At 36.1% G+C, this 19166-nt stretch overlaps 1 protein-coding gene across 3 annotated transcripts in view; it reads left to right on the top strand.

The window, feature by feature from the left end:
* Nucleotides 1-13445, top strand: part of LOC145668967 (venom serine carboxypeptidase-like) — a 187468-nt gene extending 174023 nt beyond the window's left edge. For 2 of the 3 annotated variants that reach the window (XM_081737264.1, XM_081737265.1), the window contains exons 6-10: nt 65-263; nt 428-571; nt 2004-2078; nt 2570-2736; nt 12819-13445. In XM_081737264.1, coding sequence (XP_081593390.1) covers nt 65-263; nt 428-571; nt 2004-2078; nt 2570-2736; nt 12819-13346 — 1113 coding nt within the window. In that variant the 3' untranslated portion in view covers nt 13347-13445. Of the gene's footprint in view, nt 1-64; nt 264-427; nt 572-2003; nt 2079-2569; nt 2737-7162; nt 8679-12818 lie in introns of those variants that run through there. The other variant, XM_081737263.1, reaches the window with a different exon arrangement.
* Nucleotides 13446-19166: the final 5721 nt, after the last annotated feature.

The raw sequence follows: 19166 nt of genomic DNA, 5'->3' as shown, positions 1-19166 counted from the left end.
AATAGTTCACTGCTTCCTATGGAACGTAACGATATTATTCTTACAGTATATTTTGTAATTTCAGACGAATCCTGAGGATGCCCCTGTTGTTCTGTGGTTGCAAGGAGGCCCAGGATCATCGTCCCTGTATGGACTGTTCACAGAAAATGGACCATTCAGAACCTCTTTTATCAACAACGACGGCGAAGTAGCCCTTACACCTAATAACTACTCCTGGCATCTTACACACAATATGATCTATATTGACAACCCTGTCGGTGTAGGTAAATAAAGATTAAGTTATTACATTATTAACATCTTTTAATATTAAGAAATTAAATAAAATTATATTTATTCAATGGGAAATGATAAAAAAAAGACATGTGATTTTTGTCGCTATGATTGACTATCAATTAAATGAATAACACTAGTGGAATTTCTTTTGTAGGTTTCAGTTTCACTGATGATGGTGGTTATGTGACAAATGAAGTAGAAGTGGGTAGAGACTTATACGCTGGCCTACTTCAATTCTTCACGCTGTTTCCAGAGCTTCAGGACAACGACTTCTTCGTAAGTGGAGAATCATACGCAGGTCAGTCATAATTCATAAGATAATTTCATTAGTTCTGTGTTTTCTTGTAAAATTCAATACTCGTAGTAAAATGAAATGAAATCTTTAAGTTTTACGTCCCACGGTTATGCCGGTTAGGCTAAAGGAGACGGTGATGATGAGAGATGAGTGAAATGGTGGAATGAAGAAAGTGGAAGGAAACGGGAGAACCCCGGGAAAACACACGCACCCTGTATTTGTCAAGCACAAAGTCCACTTGGTGCGAGCTGGGATCGAACCAGACCTCATGCACCAGAAGTGAACGCTCTAGCACTGAATCACCATAGGTAAACCCCTTTCAAATATACTTATGGGTTTAAATACCCCAAGCACGACTGTAAGGACATAAAAAGAGAAGGTAATTATAAATTTTAACGGAAAATTCATACGCGTACAAAGCTATTTGTGAAAAATTACGGAAAATGTAATACGTTGCTCTTTACTTGGCACAAATCTCAAACATAACACGCAAAGTTTTTCTCACAACTAAAAATAAAAACAAGCACTTAATTTCAGTTACATAGACGCTTGTCACATAGCTATGAGGTAATGTACACGCAAAAATATCACAGTATCAATGCATCTGCTTGATGCACAAGATTTTGAGTATTGTAATACCCTTTAGTAAATAATTTTTCTTAGGAAATAGAAATGTTTAGCTGGTGACTGACGAATAATAGTTATCAATATGAGTGCCTGAATTGGTTGCATACACCGTGCGACCTGGGTGCTACTAATAGCTCAGAATAGGACTATATATCGAAAGAACACCGATCCTATTTCCGCGTTCCTTCGTACATTCTCATATAGTAGTTCTTTAAAATCACCGCGGTATTTAGGATACTGTGGGATTTAGAGTACCCGATTCTGGTGGAAGATTCCCTGATTATAAATCAAATTATTTTTAGTGGGATTGGTGCCTATGAGGCAGTGGTTGCCAAGTTTTAGAGCGCTTAATGCTGGTGCCTGAAGTCCACGGTTCGATCGCAGTTCATGCTAAGTAAGCAGTGCGGGACAAACACCATGTTCGTAATTTTTTCTTTGGATTTTATCGTTTAGTCATAGTATTTCATTCCATCATATCTTCATTATCATCAAGTCTGTCTCCCTCACATTTGGAATATAATAATTTGTTCTTAAACTAAAAATTGTAATTTTTCCTGGACCTCTACGAGTTTCTTATCCCACTAATTCTTCTTTAAACATCCTATTCGATTTATTATCTTTCTCCTTTCGCGCGTTGTGAAAATCAAGAAAGATTTTAATTATTTGTTTTCTTTACTAGGCTCTAAACGCATATTTAAAAATTAAGAAACTGAATTAATTTAAAGGCTGTAACAGTTGAATGAAAAATAAATACACGGAAACTTGTTAATGGCTTAAAATTAAGACTTAATTTTTTTTTATTTTCCAGGGAAATATGCCCCAGCTATTTCCTACACAATTCACCAAAATAATCCAACAGCAGATTTAAAAATAAACTTTCAAGGTAAGTTTTTTTTTTTCTTTTAATAGACTACACTTGCAACATACTGTAACGATGTGTATTGAGGATATTAACCTGACATCGAATTCAATCCCCAAATATTTTAAGTTGCGAATAAAGAACGCTAAAAACTAACCTACGCTTGTTCAGTTCTTATTAAATTCGTTCACATTATCATAAATTAAAGTCTCTCAGTGCAACAAGAATTGAACTTATCTTACTGAGTTACTACTGTTGAACCATTCTGGATACAATAACTAAGAACCCTTATAAGATTTTCACAAATTATGGATAGCTTTCCGCCGATTCTTCCGTTTTAAAAATCTTAAAAATATAATCTGAAATTTTGTTGTTCTGAAAATTTACTCCTGTATACTAGACAATCCCGTTTCGCTAAAGAGTACGCTTTATTTCATACGAGAAAGGAGGCCTAGATTGCTCTCCAAACTCGCAGAGAGAACTTCGGCTAATCTCTGTTGTTTTCTTGTTTCCAGGTTTAGCGATTGGCAATCCACTAAGTGATCCTGTTACAATTTTCAACGTTGGTGAATATGTGTATCAACTGGGATTAGTAGATGCAAAAACCAGAGATGTAATTCAGACTTACGAACAGCAAGGAAGGGATGCAATTGCAAACGAAAAATGGTTTGATGCTCTAGCGGTAAGTTCAAAATTATGATATTTTATTACCATTCAAATATTTTGGAATATTAAATTAGATTTTTTTAAAACTTAAAATAAGATGATAGTAGTACAAAACTATAATTTGTTTGCTGATGAATTAATTTAACAGAGCGTAACAATTTTCAGCTCCACTGGAACGTTGATTACCACAGAATAAAAATCATATTAGAAGCCGGAATGTAGTTTTCCGTAACCAATTACAAATCCCAATAATATTCCATCTCTACTAAGAACGGAAGTGGCAACAATGAACTACTTCCGGTTTTAATGTTGATCATCATATAGTAAAAACAACGGAAGAAAGTGACAAACGGTTTTCTGCAATCAAAGAACTAAAAGTTACTTCCTTTGTCAGACAAATCTCTATTCTACCAACAAACACTCTCTAGGCAAGCACAAAATCACCATTCACTAAGAATGGCCTCTTTATCACTGTGTAGAAAAAAAAAAATTCTCCCCACGAAAATTTACAAAATTCATAAAACGGGGTGAGAGTGGTGGGAATTAGGGCTAAAATGTTCATTCTTTCTGGCTCTGAGTTTGTATTTGTGAGCCCTTGGCACAATCCTCTCCCCCTTCCATTTCCCTTTTTATCGTAAAGAGTTCTGAACAATAACAGTTTGTAGTACAAACACTTTGATCCCTTTTAAAATCGTTTGGCTTTTAAGCTTGACGTCATTGCTTGGACGGCGCCGCTACAAGCTGAATTATGACTCATTTTCTTTCCTCCATTATATAAGCGTCAAGTTGACCGGGACACTTTCAGAATTTCACAATCTCACTACGTGAATCGTTCCAGCTACGTTCCTGCTGAAAACTGCTCAAATTTGAATATTACTGCTAACTAAATAACACTGTTATTAACGTTTTAAATGACATCAAGTTGGCCGGGACATAATCTTAAACTTTTGAAATTTCATAAACTGACTACGTCAATCGTTCCTGCTACGTTTCTGCTGAAAACTGCTCAAATTTCAACAATACTCTTAGGTAAATAACGACGTTATTAAGGTTTCAAATGTCCCGGCCAACTTGACGTCAACTTGCCCGGGACATTTAAAACGTTAATAACATCGTTATTTACCTAGTAGTATTGTTCAAATTAGAAGAGTTTTTAGCAGGAACGTAACAGAAAGGATTCGCGTAGTCAGATTATGAAATTTTAAAAGTTCAAATTTATGTTCTAGCCAATTTGACGTCAAGTTGCTCGGTACGTTTGAAAGGTTAATAATGGCGTTATACTTTAGCAGTAACGTTCATGTTCGGGTATTTTTCAGCAGGAACGTAGCGGGAACGATTGACGTAGCCAGATTATGAAATTTCAAAAGTTTAAGATTATGTCCCGGCCAACTTGACGTCAAGTTGGCCGGGACATTTGAAACGTTAATAACGGCGTTATTTACCTAGCAATAATATTCAAATTCTAGCAGTTTTCAGCAGGAACTATCCACATAATCAGATTGTGAAATTTTGAAAGTGTCCCGGCCAACTTGACGCTTATCTCCGTTATCGTTCTACACAGCAGAGTAGAAAAAAAGTTTGAATGAAATGCACAACAATTGTAGACTATGAAACGATGCTAATATATATTACGTCAGAATAACGCCAAAGGAGTAAAAAGTTTTAAAAGCCCCCAAAAGACATTTTATCCCCATCCTCAACTCTCTATTAAACAGGAACTGGTAGAAATCAAGTGTTACTTCCGGTTTTAATATTAATTTACATAGAACAGAAATGACAGCGAACAGACGCTTTTTGCAATTGATTTAGCATTCTAAGAATAGGTGCCATCTTCTTTCTTAGCTCCGTATTCAAACCAGAAGCCAGACCCGCAACTAGAAGGTAGTTAGGGGGTCCTAGCCCCCCTAAACTTTTCGTGGCCCCTCCAGACTTCATTACAAAAAAAAACACAATTTGGATATTTGTAAGAGAATTATTGATGACTTGGCCCCTCCTAACTTATTCATAACCCCCTCAAATTCCATGGCTGGTTTCGGGCCTGCCAGAAGCGACAGAGATCAACCACTTTCAGCTTTAACGTTGATCGCCATAGAATGGAAATTGTAATAAATATCGAAAAGGTTTTTTTTTTTATTATTTTTATTTTTTTGTAACGAATGTCCAAACAATATATTCCATCTCTACTCAAATCTCTCTACTAAAACCGGATGCGACAAAAAGCTGGGAATGCAGTGACATAATACCGAGTAACTCACGAACGTGATACAGGCCTATCACTATCTCGTCAAAAGATTACACAGAAAGTCGAATCCAATAAACGGAATGACATACAGATGCAAGCGGACCGCTCGCTGAGATACTGAAATCTCTACAGATGAGAAATGCATGTATGGATTCTCCATCTGTCTGTAAGAACCCTTATTGAACAGCGACTTTCTGTATGATCTCTTTACCCGACATCCATATCTTCCGCGTCCGTGATATATTCGCTGTTACATCAACACCTTCGCCACTTTGTAAATGCTACGAACGGTAAAACGGTGCTGCTTTCAATCCTAGTTTATCAGACATTTCTTGCTTCACTTAACTTACTATAGTGCTGCCAAAATGTCTTGAGCCGTGGCAAAAATGCAAACTATAGCCCACACCCTCGACACACCACGCGTTGAGCCAATAAGGGTTCTGCTGTTGCTAAGCAAGAAAGTCTTAGCCAAAGAGATTGGAATTCGTTCAGCCGATAGCAGTGTTTGGTACGGAAGACCAGGTGTCAAGTCAGTGTGGTATATCTATATCATCTTCTTGTGTCGGTCATTAATGTACCACCCTGTATAATTTATGAATCTGCGTACTACCGATAATTACAGTATGTCTTGTGCCTAAAATGAATTAAGACAACTGCAGATTACGAATTTTGGCTGTTGTTTCAGTGTTATGAACTGAAAAACTCTGTGCGATTGAATGTTGTTTCTCTAATACAGATCCAAATCCAATGTTATAAATCTACAATGTAATACACGGAATTAGTTTAGCATTAAGATTATGGAAATAGTTACAATTAAGAGCTTGACATACTGGTGTTAGAAATAATATAAAACTTACCATTTTTCTTTTGCATGCTTATTCATAAGTGAAAGGAGATAATGAAATGCAACTTATCACAATAATATATAATGTTACTCTACAACCTAGAATATGAATCTCAAGAATTTTCAGTGTTGCCATCCAGAGAAATAACAGTATTGGCAATAACTAAAATCTAAGTTAAGGCAACGATTAGACGAACGAACTCAACAGCATTTGATTACGTATCATGTTGTTTTGGTATCCTATAAACTACTTTTTTAACTAATAGTTGTATTTAGTTTGTAATAAACAAAATAGTTTAAACACACAGTTATTAAAATTAAATAATAATGTTATTTAAAAAGTAGTTCACACTACCAAAACAAAATGATACGTTATCAAATGCAGTTGAGTTCGTTCCTCTAGTCGCTGCCTTGTCTTAGATTTTGGGGGGAAGTGTTATCCTCACAACACTGTAAATTCTATGGATGGCAACACTGAAAATTCTTCAGGTTCATATTTTTTGTTGTAGAATAACATTATCTATAATGGAGGTAAGTTTAATTTTATTATCTGCTTTCACTTATGAATAAACATGCAAAACAAAATGGTAAATTTTGTATTATTTTAAGTATGGCAGGCTCGTAAGTTGTCTATAAAAAATGAAATTCAAAAACGATGAACACATAAAATCTGGGTATGTCCTACAATCATAACCAATGTATATCTTCTATGGATCTGAAGATTCCAGAAAGATACAGACTACTCGCCAAGTTAACAAATTTTGCATATCAGGACTTAAACAATGCATCTGCTTCTAAACAATTGCCTTTCTTTATATTTACCTTATCACCGGTGAAAGAATATGGGAAGAGAGAATCGGGCATTGAAATAACGAGAGAGAAAATCGGACATTGAAAGTATTACGAGTATCCACTACGCTCATTCGTAACTATGGAGTAAGAAAATATAACTCGATTTATATTTCATTATACTAAAATGTTCTACTGAAAACTAGCTTTAAATCAAGAATGTTATAAAATAGAGGATCTTTCTATACAACAAAATCGTAAAGCCATACGTCACAATTTCGTCATGTCCACTCAACCTAGTAAGATCGCAATGTTTTGAGCAAACATTCATGGCGGAAACGAGAGTAGCCAATCAGACGTTCCAATGCTCGGTTGTTTTTTGGGCTTCACTGAGTTCATAGCATAAAGATATAGACATGGACAGATTCTCTATTTTATAACACCCTTGCTTTAAATGGGGGGTATCGATAGTAACGTTGACTACAATTTAATTAAAAAAAAAACAAACACTCAACCTGTTCTCAACTTGCAATCTGTCTGCACTCAGTCTGTATTCTTTCATTACAGGCAAATGATGCAGTTTTAGGTGAGGTTGCTTCTGCGGCAGGCAACCAAATTGATTTCTACAATTATGTAGGAAGTAAGGAGGACGAAGCAATTTATATGTACTCTGAGTTTCTTGAGCTACCCCAAGTTCGCAAAGCGATTCATGTTGGCAACCTAACTTACGGCGGTGGATATGCTGGTTACTATCTTCAAGAGGACATGATGCAATCTGTGAAACCTTGGGTTGAAGAACTAGCAGACAATTACCGTGTTATGTACTATACTGGTCAATTGGACATTATGGTTGCATACCCATATTCAGAAATATTTTTTCAATCTTTGAACTTCAGTGCTGCTGAGGAATACAAAAACGCCAAACGATCAATTTGGTATGTCGGTGATGATTTGGCTGGATACGTGAAAACAGCAGGGAATTTCACGGAGGTTTTGGTCCGTGCTTCTGGTCACATGGTTCCAATGGATCAACCAGCTTGGGCTTTGGATCTTATCACAAGATTCACGAGGAATGAACCGCTTGCTTCCAAATAAAATCATGGAATAGGAAATATATATTATGGATTTTTAATTTTATGGAATAAAATGCTCTATTGTAATTTACTCAGTTTATTAATACTGAATTTCGAGATTATTAAACACCTGTTTCATTTTATAGAATTACTCCTTTACAATTATTTTGCTTAAATTGTAAACAAGATTATTGACTCGTGAAAGGTTGCGTGAAAGATTGCTCTGTACTTGAAATGAATTCAGATAATTAAAACGTGGTACTTTAATTACTTGGTGGCGCAAGAATAGTTGATATATTTAAATTTTAAATGGTATCTTTGTTAATGGAATAAAAAGATTACAGTAGTACTTACTGGTTACTACATTCCTGCAATATTGCATCAATGCAGCACATCTTCAATGTGAGCATCGTCACACCGAATAACCTTTCACATATTTCTTGCAACTCTGCGACACATGCCTTTATGTATCTCACTACATAGCTGCACTATGCGAGCTCCAATTTCCAAAACATTTTGGCAACTTAACCAGTAAAGTATATCCTTTAAATAGCTCACACAAAAGAGTCACACGGATTTAGATCAGAACTCACAAATGGCAAAAAGTAACTTGTATTGAGTCGGTGAGGATAGCGATTGGAAATTCCTAGATCACCGAACTCTGTGTTCAGGAAGTCCAAGAAAGTGTTGGTGGTGTGGGGTGTAGCTCCTTTCTGATATCTTCCACGTCCGTGAGATATTTGCTATTATATCAGCACCTTCGCCACTTTGTAAACGTTGCTATTGGTAAAAGGTTGCTTCTTTCGACCTGTGCTCATCAGACATTTTTTGCTTTAATTCATGTCTAATATCACCTGCTTGTGTCTACTATAACTTGATGTCGGCCATTGATGTACAATCCTGTATAATTTATGAATATCTATATTATCGCTAATTACAGTATGGTTAAAATGAGTTAAAGCAACTGCATATTACGACTTTTGGCTGTTCTTTCAGTGTTATGAAGTGAAACATTCTGCGCGATTGAATGATGTTCATCGAATAGAGCCAATATCTAATGTTATAAATCTATTACATGGAAGTAAGTTTAGCTTTAGGATTATAGGAATAGTTACAATTAACGATTAAGTTGTTTTTAAGAGATGAGATCCTAAAAGAAAGAGCACATAGAATCTGTGTATGTCCTATAATCGTAGCTAATGCATATCATTTATGATTCTGAGTGATCCAGAAGAATATAGACTACACACTATGTTAACAAGTTTTACTGCATATCAGAACTTAAACAATGCCAATGTTCTTAAACAATTGCTTTTCTTTATATTTACCTTGTCACTGGTGATGATTAGATTATAATTCTTTTGGTAAATAACGAGAGTGAAAATCGGGAATTGAAAGTGTTACGAGTATCCACTACAGGGTATGGGCACGAGGGAATTCGAGCGAGTTTTCTTTAAAACTCGACTCGACTTGAAACAGACATCTTTGAGCTCGACTCGAGAACTCTCCAACTCGACTCGAAACTCGAATCGAATTGGTCGAGTTTCGAATCGAGTTGAGCCGAAACAAGCCAAATCCTTTGTAGTTTCAAGTACTCCCTTCAACTATCCTACAAAGGCAATGTAATTATTATCAAAACTGTTCAAAACTGCACGTTCCGGGTGTAGGGTTATCAACAGCTCGAGAGTTTTGGCTCCCAACTCATTTTCTATGGAGCCGAACCGAGAAGTGAGCCAAGCCAACAGTCTACCGAACTGAACCGGCTGGAGCCGACGGTTCACCTGACCCGAACTGAACCAAGCTGATGACTCACCCCAATCGATCCGGCAAGAGCCATTCACTCAGTTAAGCCGAGCCGAATTGAGCCGATGGACTGATTACAACGAGCCGGCTCGAACCCATGGCTCCCTGAACCGAGTCGGTAGCTCGTCACAACCGAGCCGGCTTAAACTGATCGTTCAGTTGTACCGAGGAGAGGCTGTTGGCACCACTACCCGGGTTGTGCTAAAAAAAATCGACCGTACGGGTCTCAGCCTTGACGGTAAGAACTGCAGTATATACTTGTACTGGTACTCACGACATTTGAGACTGTCATGTTATAAAAAATTATTGTTGTTTCGTTATCGAGACTAGACGAGATGTGAGCAGTGTTCCCTCTCGTGAGCAATACTAAAAGTATTCCACATTATTGCTTACATTTTTCAAGGCTATCGCTTTCCAGCCTAATCAGGCCTTGATTTCAAAACGAATTAGAACGAGCTGAACGAGCGAGTCATAGTTAACAAAGGTTTTGTTACATAAAAGGAAATACCTGTTCTTAAAGGAACTTTTTGCGCTGAATTCGAATATGCACTCGGTTTTTCTCCATCACGTACGATTTTCCCGCAACAGAGGGATTTTCGGGAAAATCCCTCAAAAATTTCCCTTTTCGTTTATTTTACACCCCAAGATCTTGTCCCCTTGCATATACTAACATAGAAATTATACCTAAGTATACTTCGATTCATATTTAACAAACCCTCCAAGTTTCGTAATAATCGCTTTATTCTTTCTAGAGAAATAAATATGTTTGTATGTATACTGTGTGTACTGTTTATTGCACCTTATAGTAATGCTTTCAGATCTCTTAAGTTGAGGTAAAACGTTTTGCTTTATTACCACAAACACATATATAAAATATAATACAATATAATTTACAAGTGTGACAATTTACAATAAAAAATAATACAAATGTACCAAAAGGTCATGAAAAGACAATCAAAACTATCACAATATATGAAACTTCCATTGGGTTACAAAAACGTACACTACTTCCTTCTTTTGTAAGAAATGTTGCATTCTCTAACAAGACCCCAATCATTGAAGGATCCCATCGTCCCTGGTACCTTTTCTCCATTGCCATTATATCTTGGTGGAATCTTTCCCCCTGTTCGTCGCTGAGAGCACCTAGGTTAGCAGGAAAGAAGCTGAGGTGGGAGTGCAAAAAGTGGATTTTTAAAGACATCCTACAACCCAACTCTTTGTATTTCTGTATCATGTCCTGTACGATTTCTGTGTAACTCTCAGCTTTGTTATTGCCCAGAAAGTTGCGCACAACACACTTAAATGCTGTCCAGGTAGCTAGCTCAGCACTGTTTAACTTGCTGTCAAAGCTATCATCAAGCATTAATTTCCTAATTTGGGGACCAATAAACACTCCCGCTGAAATCTTAGCATCACTCAGGTTAGGGAACTTATCTCGCAAATACTTGAAACCTTCACCAGATGTGTTCATGGCTTTAACAAAGTTTTTCATAAGTCCTAACTTGATATGAAGTGGCGGTAGTAATATCTTATTAGGATCTACCAAAGGAGCGTATTTGACGTTGCATTCTCCAGGTACGTAATTCACTCTAGGTTCCCATTCCTTCACTTCATAATGTTTGTCATCAGCTCGGCTATCCCATAAACATAAAAAACATTGGTACTTCGTGTAACCGCACTGCAGTCCTAATAAAATACCAACTACCTTGAGATCACAACATATTTGCCAACAATGGTCCTTGTAATTTATAAGATTTAACAAAGTTGACATGGTGTCATAGGATTCCTTAATCTTCACTGAGTGCGCAAGTGGTATAGAAGGTTTTTTATTTCCATTATGTAAAAGGACAGCTTTAAGGCTGACCTTTGACGCTTCGATAAACAACCTCCATTCTTCTGAAACGTAAGGAATTCCTAGCTCCGCCATCAACCCATTTATATCCGTACATACGCACACATTATCTTGCATTGAGAAATAGCTTGAAAATTGAACATGCCTTTTCCTGTACACTGATATGTTCGTTTCTGCGTCCAATAAGTTCCACTGCTGGAGCCTTGATCCCAGAAGTTCCGCCTCTTGTTTTGTCAGGTGCAAATCACGGACTAGGTCATTAAGTTCACATTGCCGGATGAAATGTGGCTCGCGAACACAGTCAGGGATGAACGTTGGATCCTTGGATGTACATGTTGATGTCGATGGTTTATCAAGGTCATGATCATCATCAGAGTCTTTTGGCCATATCTCTTCCCAGTTGGTAGGGGGCTCGGGAAGTGGAAGTTCTTTTGCATTCTGTTACATTTGATAACAAATATTGATAACCATTTCATGAACAAAACGAAAAAACTTGGAGAATTGTATATATATGTATTAAGATATACATATACTGTACGTTTAAAAAAATATACGTTGGAAGTACATTCTATTTTTATACACGTTTCTAATTTACAGAGAGCAATACAAGGGTGTTGTTGACTATTGTAAATATTCATTTTTATGTCTGTGTTTGTAGTAATAAAGCAAATCGTTTTTACCCCAACTCAGGAGATCTGAAAGCATTACTATCAGGTGCAATAAACAGTGCACACAGTATACATACAAATATATTTATTTCTCTAGAAAGAACAAAGCGATTTTTACGAAACTTTTAGGGTTTATTAAATATAAATCAAGGTATACTTAGGTATAATTTCTATGTTACTATATGTAAGGGGACATGAGCTAGGGGAATAAAATATCTGAAAAAGGGAAATTTTTGAGGGAATTTCCCGAAAATCCCTCTGTTACGGGAAAACTGTACGTGATGGAGAGAAACCGAGTGCATATTCGAATTCAGCGCAAAAAGTTCCTTTAAGATCAGGTGATTTTTCTCATGTAACAAACAGAAAGTTTAAATTTGTTAACTAACTCGACTCGATTCGAAATTCGACCTCAACAACAGTAACTCGGCTCGGAACTCGACTAGAGAAAATTATCTTTGACTCGACTCGTGCCCATTCCTACTCGTTAGTAAATATTGAGTAAGAAAGTGTAACTCGATTTATATTCCATTACACTAAAATATCCTACTGAAAACTAAGCTTTAAATGGTGGGTACCTAGAGCTCATAAGTAAAAACAAAAGTGAACTTTGTGGTGGACAAACACCGTGTGCGTGGGTTTCCTCGGGGCTCTCCCGTTTCCTCCCACTTTCTTCATTCCACCATTTCATTCCTTACTCATAATCACCGTCTCCTTTAGCCTAACCGGCATAACTGTGGGACGTAAAACTCAAAATTTCATTTTATTTCATTTCAAGTAAAAACAACAACCCTCAATCTGTTTCTGAATTTATTATTCTTTCATTACAGGCAAATAATGAAGCTATGGGTGAAGTTGCCTCTGCGGCAGGTGACCAAATTGATATTTACAATTATGTAGGAAGCAAGGAAGACCCAGCAATTTATATGTACTCTGCATTTCTTTACCTACCCCAAGTTCGCAAAGCGATTCATGTTGGCAACCTAACTTACGGTGGTGGGTATGGTGGTTATTATCTTCAAGAGGACATAATGAAATCTGTAAAACCGTGGGTAGAAGAACTAGCAGACAATTACCGTGTTATGTATTATACTGGTCAACTGGACATTAGGGTTGCTTACCCATTTTCCGAAATATTCTTTCAATCTTTGAACTTCAGCGCTGCTGAGGAATACAAAAACGCCAAACGATCAATTTGGTATGTCGGTGATGATTTGGCTGGATACGTGAAAACAGCAGGGAATTTTACGGAGGTTTTGGTCCGTGCTTCTGGTCACATGGTTCCGAAGGATCAACCAGCTTGGGCCTTGGATCTTATCACAAAATTCACGAGAAACGAACCTCTTGGTTCCAAATAAAATTAAGTAACAAGAAGTATGTATTAACAAGTTTGAATTTTATGGAATAAAATGTTCTATTGTAATTTACATAGTTCATTAATACATAATTTTGAGATTATCAAATATTTGTTTTATTTTATAGAATTACTCCTTTACAAGTATTTTGCTTAAACTATAAAAAAGATTATTGACTCGTAAAAGGTGGCGTGAAAGATTGCTCTGTACTTGAAGTGAATTCAGATAATTAAAATGTGGTACGTCTATTACTGGGTGGCGCACTAGTAGTTGATATATTTAAATTTTAAATGGTACCTTTGTTAATGGAATAAAAATGATTACATTCGGACTTACTGGTTACTATATTCCTGGAAAATTGCCTCAATGTATCTCTTGTTCAATGTGAGCACCTTAACACTGAATAACCTTTCAAAGGCGGCTGCACATATTTTTTACAACTCTGCGACACATGGATTCATGTACCTCTCCACATAACTGTACTATTCGAGCCCGAATTTGCAAAACATTTTGGGAATTTAACCAGTAAAATATATGCTTTAAATAGCTCACACAAAGGGATTTAGATCAGGACTCACAAATGACAAAATATATATATCCTGTATTGTGTCAGTGAGGATAGCGATTGGAAATTCCTAGATCACCAAACTCCGTGTTCAGAAAACCCCAAAAAGTGTTGGCATTGTTGGGTGTAGCTATACTGCATAAACTACTGAATTTCAATAAGAAGTCCAGTTACTATTAGCTGTGATACAGAGTCATTTCGACGCATTTTCTAGTATCGTTCCACACTAACAAAAAATGCAAATATTTTGTCAGTGAATAGTGTTATCCTCCATGGTAAAATCTGACATGAAGCAACTGTTATATTGCCAGGTTTGAATGGTCTGAATTCACGCTGAATGTAAACATCTTTCATCTCATCTTGCAAGAGTCAAGAAAACTTTTAATACAAAAGATTTGTATTGTTTATCGCAGAATTATTCCGGAATGAAACATGGGAGCTCATAATTGAAGAAAAACCTTAGTGAATCTATTTTTTCGCTAATTACATTGCCATCTATCGCTAATGGAAAAAAAAGTTTTTGAGTAAGATATAGTTATTTTCTCCGTAGAATCTCAGTCTACAATAAAGCAGCTGAGAATGCTCCAAGAGAATTTCTAGAACAAACTTGAAAAGAATTATTTTTTCTTATTAGCTTCTAGAGGTTACGGTTTCCATCATATAGGTCCTTAAATCTCGCGAAATCCGAACTTTTTTAATATCTGAGGAACAGTGGCCAGTTGGTTATGGCCACCGGTTACTATTTGGTACCAAAATATTCACCATCCTTTTAGCATCTCTCTGACTTACCGTTCCCGAGATATGGTTCCTTCAATCTCCTGAAATCGGAACTTTTTTGGCCAATATCTCGATAGTTTTTGATGCTCTATCAAATGGAGGGGTCAAAATTAAAAAAAAATGCAAATAAAAGACACACACACACACACACAGAGAGAGAGAGAGAGAGAGAGAGAGAGACAGAGAGACAGACAAACATAGGTAATTCAGTCACTAACTTTTGAAGTTCGTTGAAAGTGGGGGATTGAAATTTAAGTATTCAAAATCTGTCCCCACCCAATCCGTGGGGAGGCGAGAGGGGCTAATTTTTTCACAGGTGAATTTCTCCCTCCAAAACAATATTTTAATTTCGAAGATTGTTTCGCCCGATGTTTATTTCTCCAGATATTTTGCAGTTGGGGTAAGCTATAAACTTCTGAGAAGTAGTTACTGATATCAAATGAAAGAAAACACGTTTTAATAAAAATAAGTCGAAAAACGTCTCTTTTCAGAATTACAAAGTTAAAAAAATAAACTTTAGAAGTACGAGACCTATTGTAAGGAGTTCGAGGAAGTGCACAGGAACTAATATGCACTCTTCCTAAATATTCATGTTTCACAACCCTCCGGTACCGGCGCAACAAATTGTGCACAGGAAATTGACGGAGACACTTTTATGTACTAATTGAGGATAAATAACAATGTCCAAATAAATACTATTTAAAATCGTTTTAATTTTCTGATAGTAATCGGAAGTGAGTAATAAATTTTTCGTTAATGTATCAGCCAATATTAATATCAAGAGTTATTCAACCGCACAGAGCAGACTATAACTTTAAAGTAGAATTTTATTATTATTACTAGGACCGTCCAGAAAGTACCAGACGTTTTGGCCTGTCGCGGCAGTGGGCGTGGCTATAGTCGCCATCTTGGTGTCAGAACGTTGCCACACTCAGTACGCATCCAGCTATGGTAGCGTGAGGACTATGACGCTCTACTGTGCTTTCTGTGACGTGTTACAATGTGCACTCCAATAGAAAATCCCGTCTCTTCTGAGGTGCGTTCTGTGATCAGAGATGTATTGTGAAATACTTAGAAAATTAAGGTGCACGGTTTAGAAAAAAACGCTGGGGAAAACTTAGCCACAAGGAGTTGTTTTTCAGGACAACGCACGCCCACACTCGACCAAGCGTACCCGAGAGCTCTTGGATGGCAGTTGTTCGATTCACCCACATTACAGCCCGGATTTGGTGTCGAGCGACTACCATCTTTTCCCAGCGATGAAGACATGACTCGCTACACAACACTTTGATACTGACGCCGAACTGCATGCAGGTTTGAGCCAGTGGTTGAAATCGCAGGCAGCGTATTTCTACCCTCAACGGTATTGAAAACCTTGTGCCACGGTATGATAAGTGCCTTAATTTGCATGACGATTATGTGGAAAAATAGCTTAAGAGTATACGTTTCAAATGTATATAATACAATTTCGTTTATTCATTCTGTATTTTTTTTTATTTCAAAAAGGCCGTTACTATTTGGACACCCCTCGTATTAATTGTATGTTGATATTAAAATATTATGTAAATTTTTTAAAGGACGTATTTAATAACTTAGTTCAGTTTAAGAATAAAATATACAAAAAAGAAAACTCATATTTTAGAGTTCGATAATCGTTTCTACCTGGAAATACTTCTGATTGTAGTTCTTTAATAAGAGTAAGAAAATTTACAGATTTGTTGTTGGAAAATATAAATGTGTTACAAACAAAAATCTTGTCTTCCAACTGGCAGAGAATTGAACTGGGGTATATCCTTTGACGGTGATTTCTCTATCACTTAGTTACTTGCAGCATCATATTTTCTAACTCTCTTCCATGTAATGAGAATGAATATATATATATATATATATATATATATATATATATTCATTCTCAGAAATAAAAAATATGATGCCGTAAATTAATTCAAAATTTGAATTATTATTTTGCGCTTCTGTAGTGCAAAAGAGTGATCCACCAAGAAAAAACTCTGGATGCTGGAATGGTTAGAACGAAAATTTCGATCTCTGCTTACTCACAGTTGCCTTCTTTATCCAGTATATTTAATTAAAAATGTTAACAAAAGAATTTTCAATATCCATCTCATCACTTAAGCATTTCTTAAAACATTGACGGAAGACTTTCTAAAATGCGGGAAACTGGGGTTAGGTTTGTCAACACTCAAGCTTTCAGGTTTTTTTTTCATTTCACATTTTTTCACTTACAATGTACCGCGTAAAATAATACTTCAGTATCCAGCTATTTTCTTCATCTATTTCAATAAAATAAAATAAATCGATATTTTACATAATATATCTAGTCAATTATATTCCACGAGGTTGTTGAAAGGTCTTAATGAAATAGAAGTTCGGAAAGGAGACCCGAGTAATAGCTACTTCATAATGAATAGAGCAAACCACATTATGCTTTATTTTTTTGTGCAATTATGCTTTATTTTTTCTAAATTATGCTTTATTGTTAATTTCAATCATTGTTTTCCATTAATCGTGTATAATGCATAATATTTACTATACATTAAATATTCTAAATATTTTGAACTAGTTATTAATATTTTATGCAACCAGTTTCTTTCACATTTAATGAAGTTTCTACTTAATGCACTGTAGAGAGATATACTTTACTCGAGTTAGTTTTCAATATCACTTGTGTGTACCTTAGAGGTGCATATATACAGAAAGAGAAAGTAAAAGATGCCACCAAAAAGTACAGAAAAGTTCAAGAGGTAAACATAACAATATAGTGTGGAGTTCTAGTATACTATTCATTATTGGCGGAAAGTTTTCTTCTTCTTTTTCCTTTTTCTTTTCTCCACATCAAAGTATTGCATCGAAATGTTTACAAAAATAAAAATAAGCTTTCCATTGTTGCATTGTTATGTTCTCAACGATGATTTTGCATTGTGAATATTGGTTTTAAAAAATATTAATACAGTATGTTAAACTTGTAGTTAAACAGAATTTTCCAAAGATTGTGCTACATATTTTAAATTATACTTTATTTTCTAATATTAAGCTTTATTATGCTTTTAAAATTAGTTTCTTCTGGACCCTTAGACAACCACAACTATGTTCAAGGTACCAACCATATGTCTCAATTGCTATTATACTTTTTATGCTTTTGGGTTGCCCTAATAATGAATGACTTAAAGAAAAACAAGAATCTAAGACAATCAAACAATAGCATTAGAAATATTAACAAAATTATGCAAAACTAAGATATTTAATATTGTAAGGTTCCGTATGTCTACACGTCATGCAATAACCACGTGTGAACTACATGTGTTAATAGTAAATAAAAATAAACAGACGACGGTCCCGAAGAGGAGTCGCTCACCATCGCCAACAGTCGGAAGGATGAGGATCACCGAAGGAAGCCGACACTACAGGATAAAAGGGAACTGCACGCCTCGACCAACATTAATCTTCCCAGATTGATCGAAACACCTAAAACCCCTCTCACGACGCTTGGTCACCGAAAGGTACCCATCCTTATACCCACGACGCTTGGTCACCGGGTTCCTTTCCTCTTTCTCACGACGCCTGGTCACCGAGAGAGAGATACCTAATCTACACCCCTCTCACGACGCTTGGTCACCGAGAATACCTCACCTCAAAGCCCACGACGCTTGGTCACCGGGCTCCTATCTTAATCTTACCTAAGTAGATATTAGAGGAATTACTTTATAATTTGTGTATATAAGAAGACTTTTTATAATAAAAAAGTGAAGGGAAAGTCCAAATCCCGAGTACATTTTATTGCTCTACCCAAGAAATTTGACAATATTTAACCCTTTAAATCATTTGTAACCATTTGGATACTTAATTTTCGTAGGCTTCTAATACTTTAACGAAACATTTGATTGACGTTCTTGCACATCGTGTCCATTTGGACACATTTCCTGCTGATGTTTGATCGACACAATGTGCGAGAACGTCAATCAAATGTTTTGTTAAAATAATAGAAGCCTACGAAAACTATGTATCCAAATGTTTAAAAATGATTTAAAGGGTTAAAACTGAATATTTATTCTGCGTCGTAATGCAACATCGAACTTATGCACAGTAGTCCTTATTGTTAATGTGGACTCCGAACCACGAGAGAGAATCAGGCCGAGGTAGTTGGTCTGTCGAATATAATATACAACCTACGAGGGAATTTTAAAATGTTTCCGGCTTCACAGTAATGTATCATGCCAGATATAATAAAGCATTAATGACATATAGTACCATATACGGAAGAAATAATGCATCAGTTTTAAATCTCTAGCATCAGTTCGTTCCTTTGTACAAGTCGCTGTTCATTTAGATCGCATACTGCTTTACAATGTTCTAAGGTACACAAGACTTCAGTGCTAAAATTTGGCTGTAGTTTGGATCCTGAAACTCCTCGGATGAATTGTCTTTCATTCTATCTTTGGTAACAACAGCAGTGTGAATTGAAG

This window comes from Thermobia domestica, chromosome 13, assembly GCF_964235325.1.
Source record: "Thermobia domestica chromosome 13, izTheDome1.hap1.1, whole genome shotgun sequence".
NCBI lineage: Eukaryota > Metazoa > Arthropoda > Insecta > Zygentoma > Lepismatidae > Thermobia > Thermobia domestica.
The sequence above is the reverse complement of the archived record's forward strand: the minus strand, read 5'-3'. Positions and strand labels throughout refer to the sequence as shown.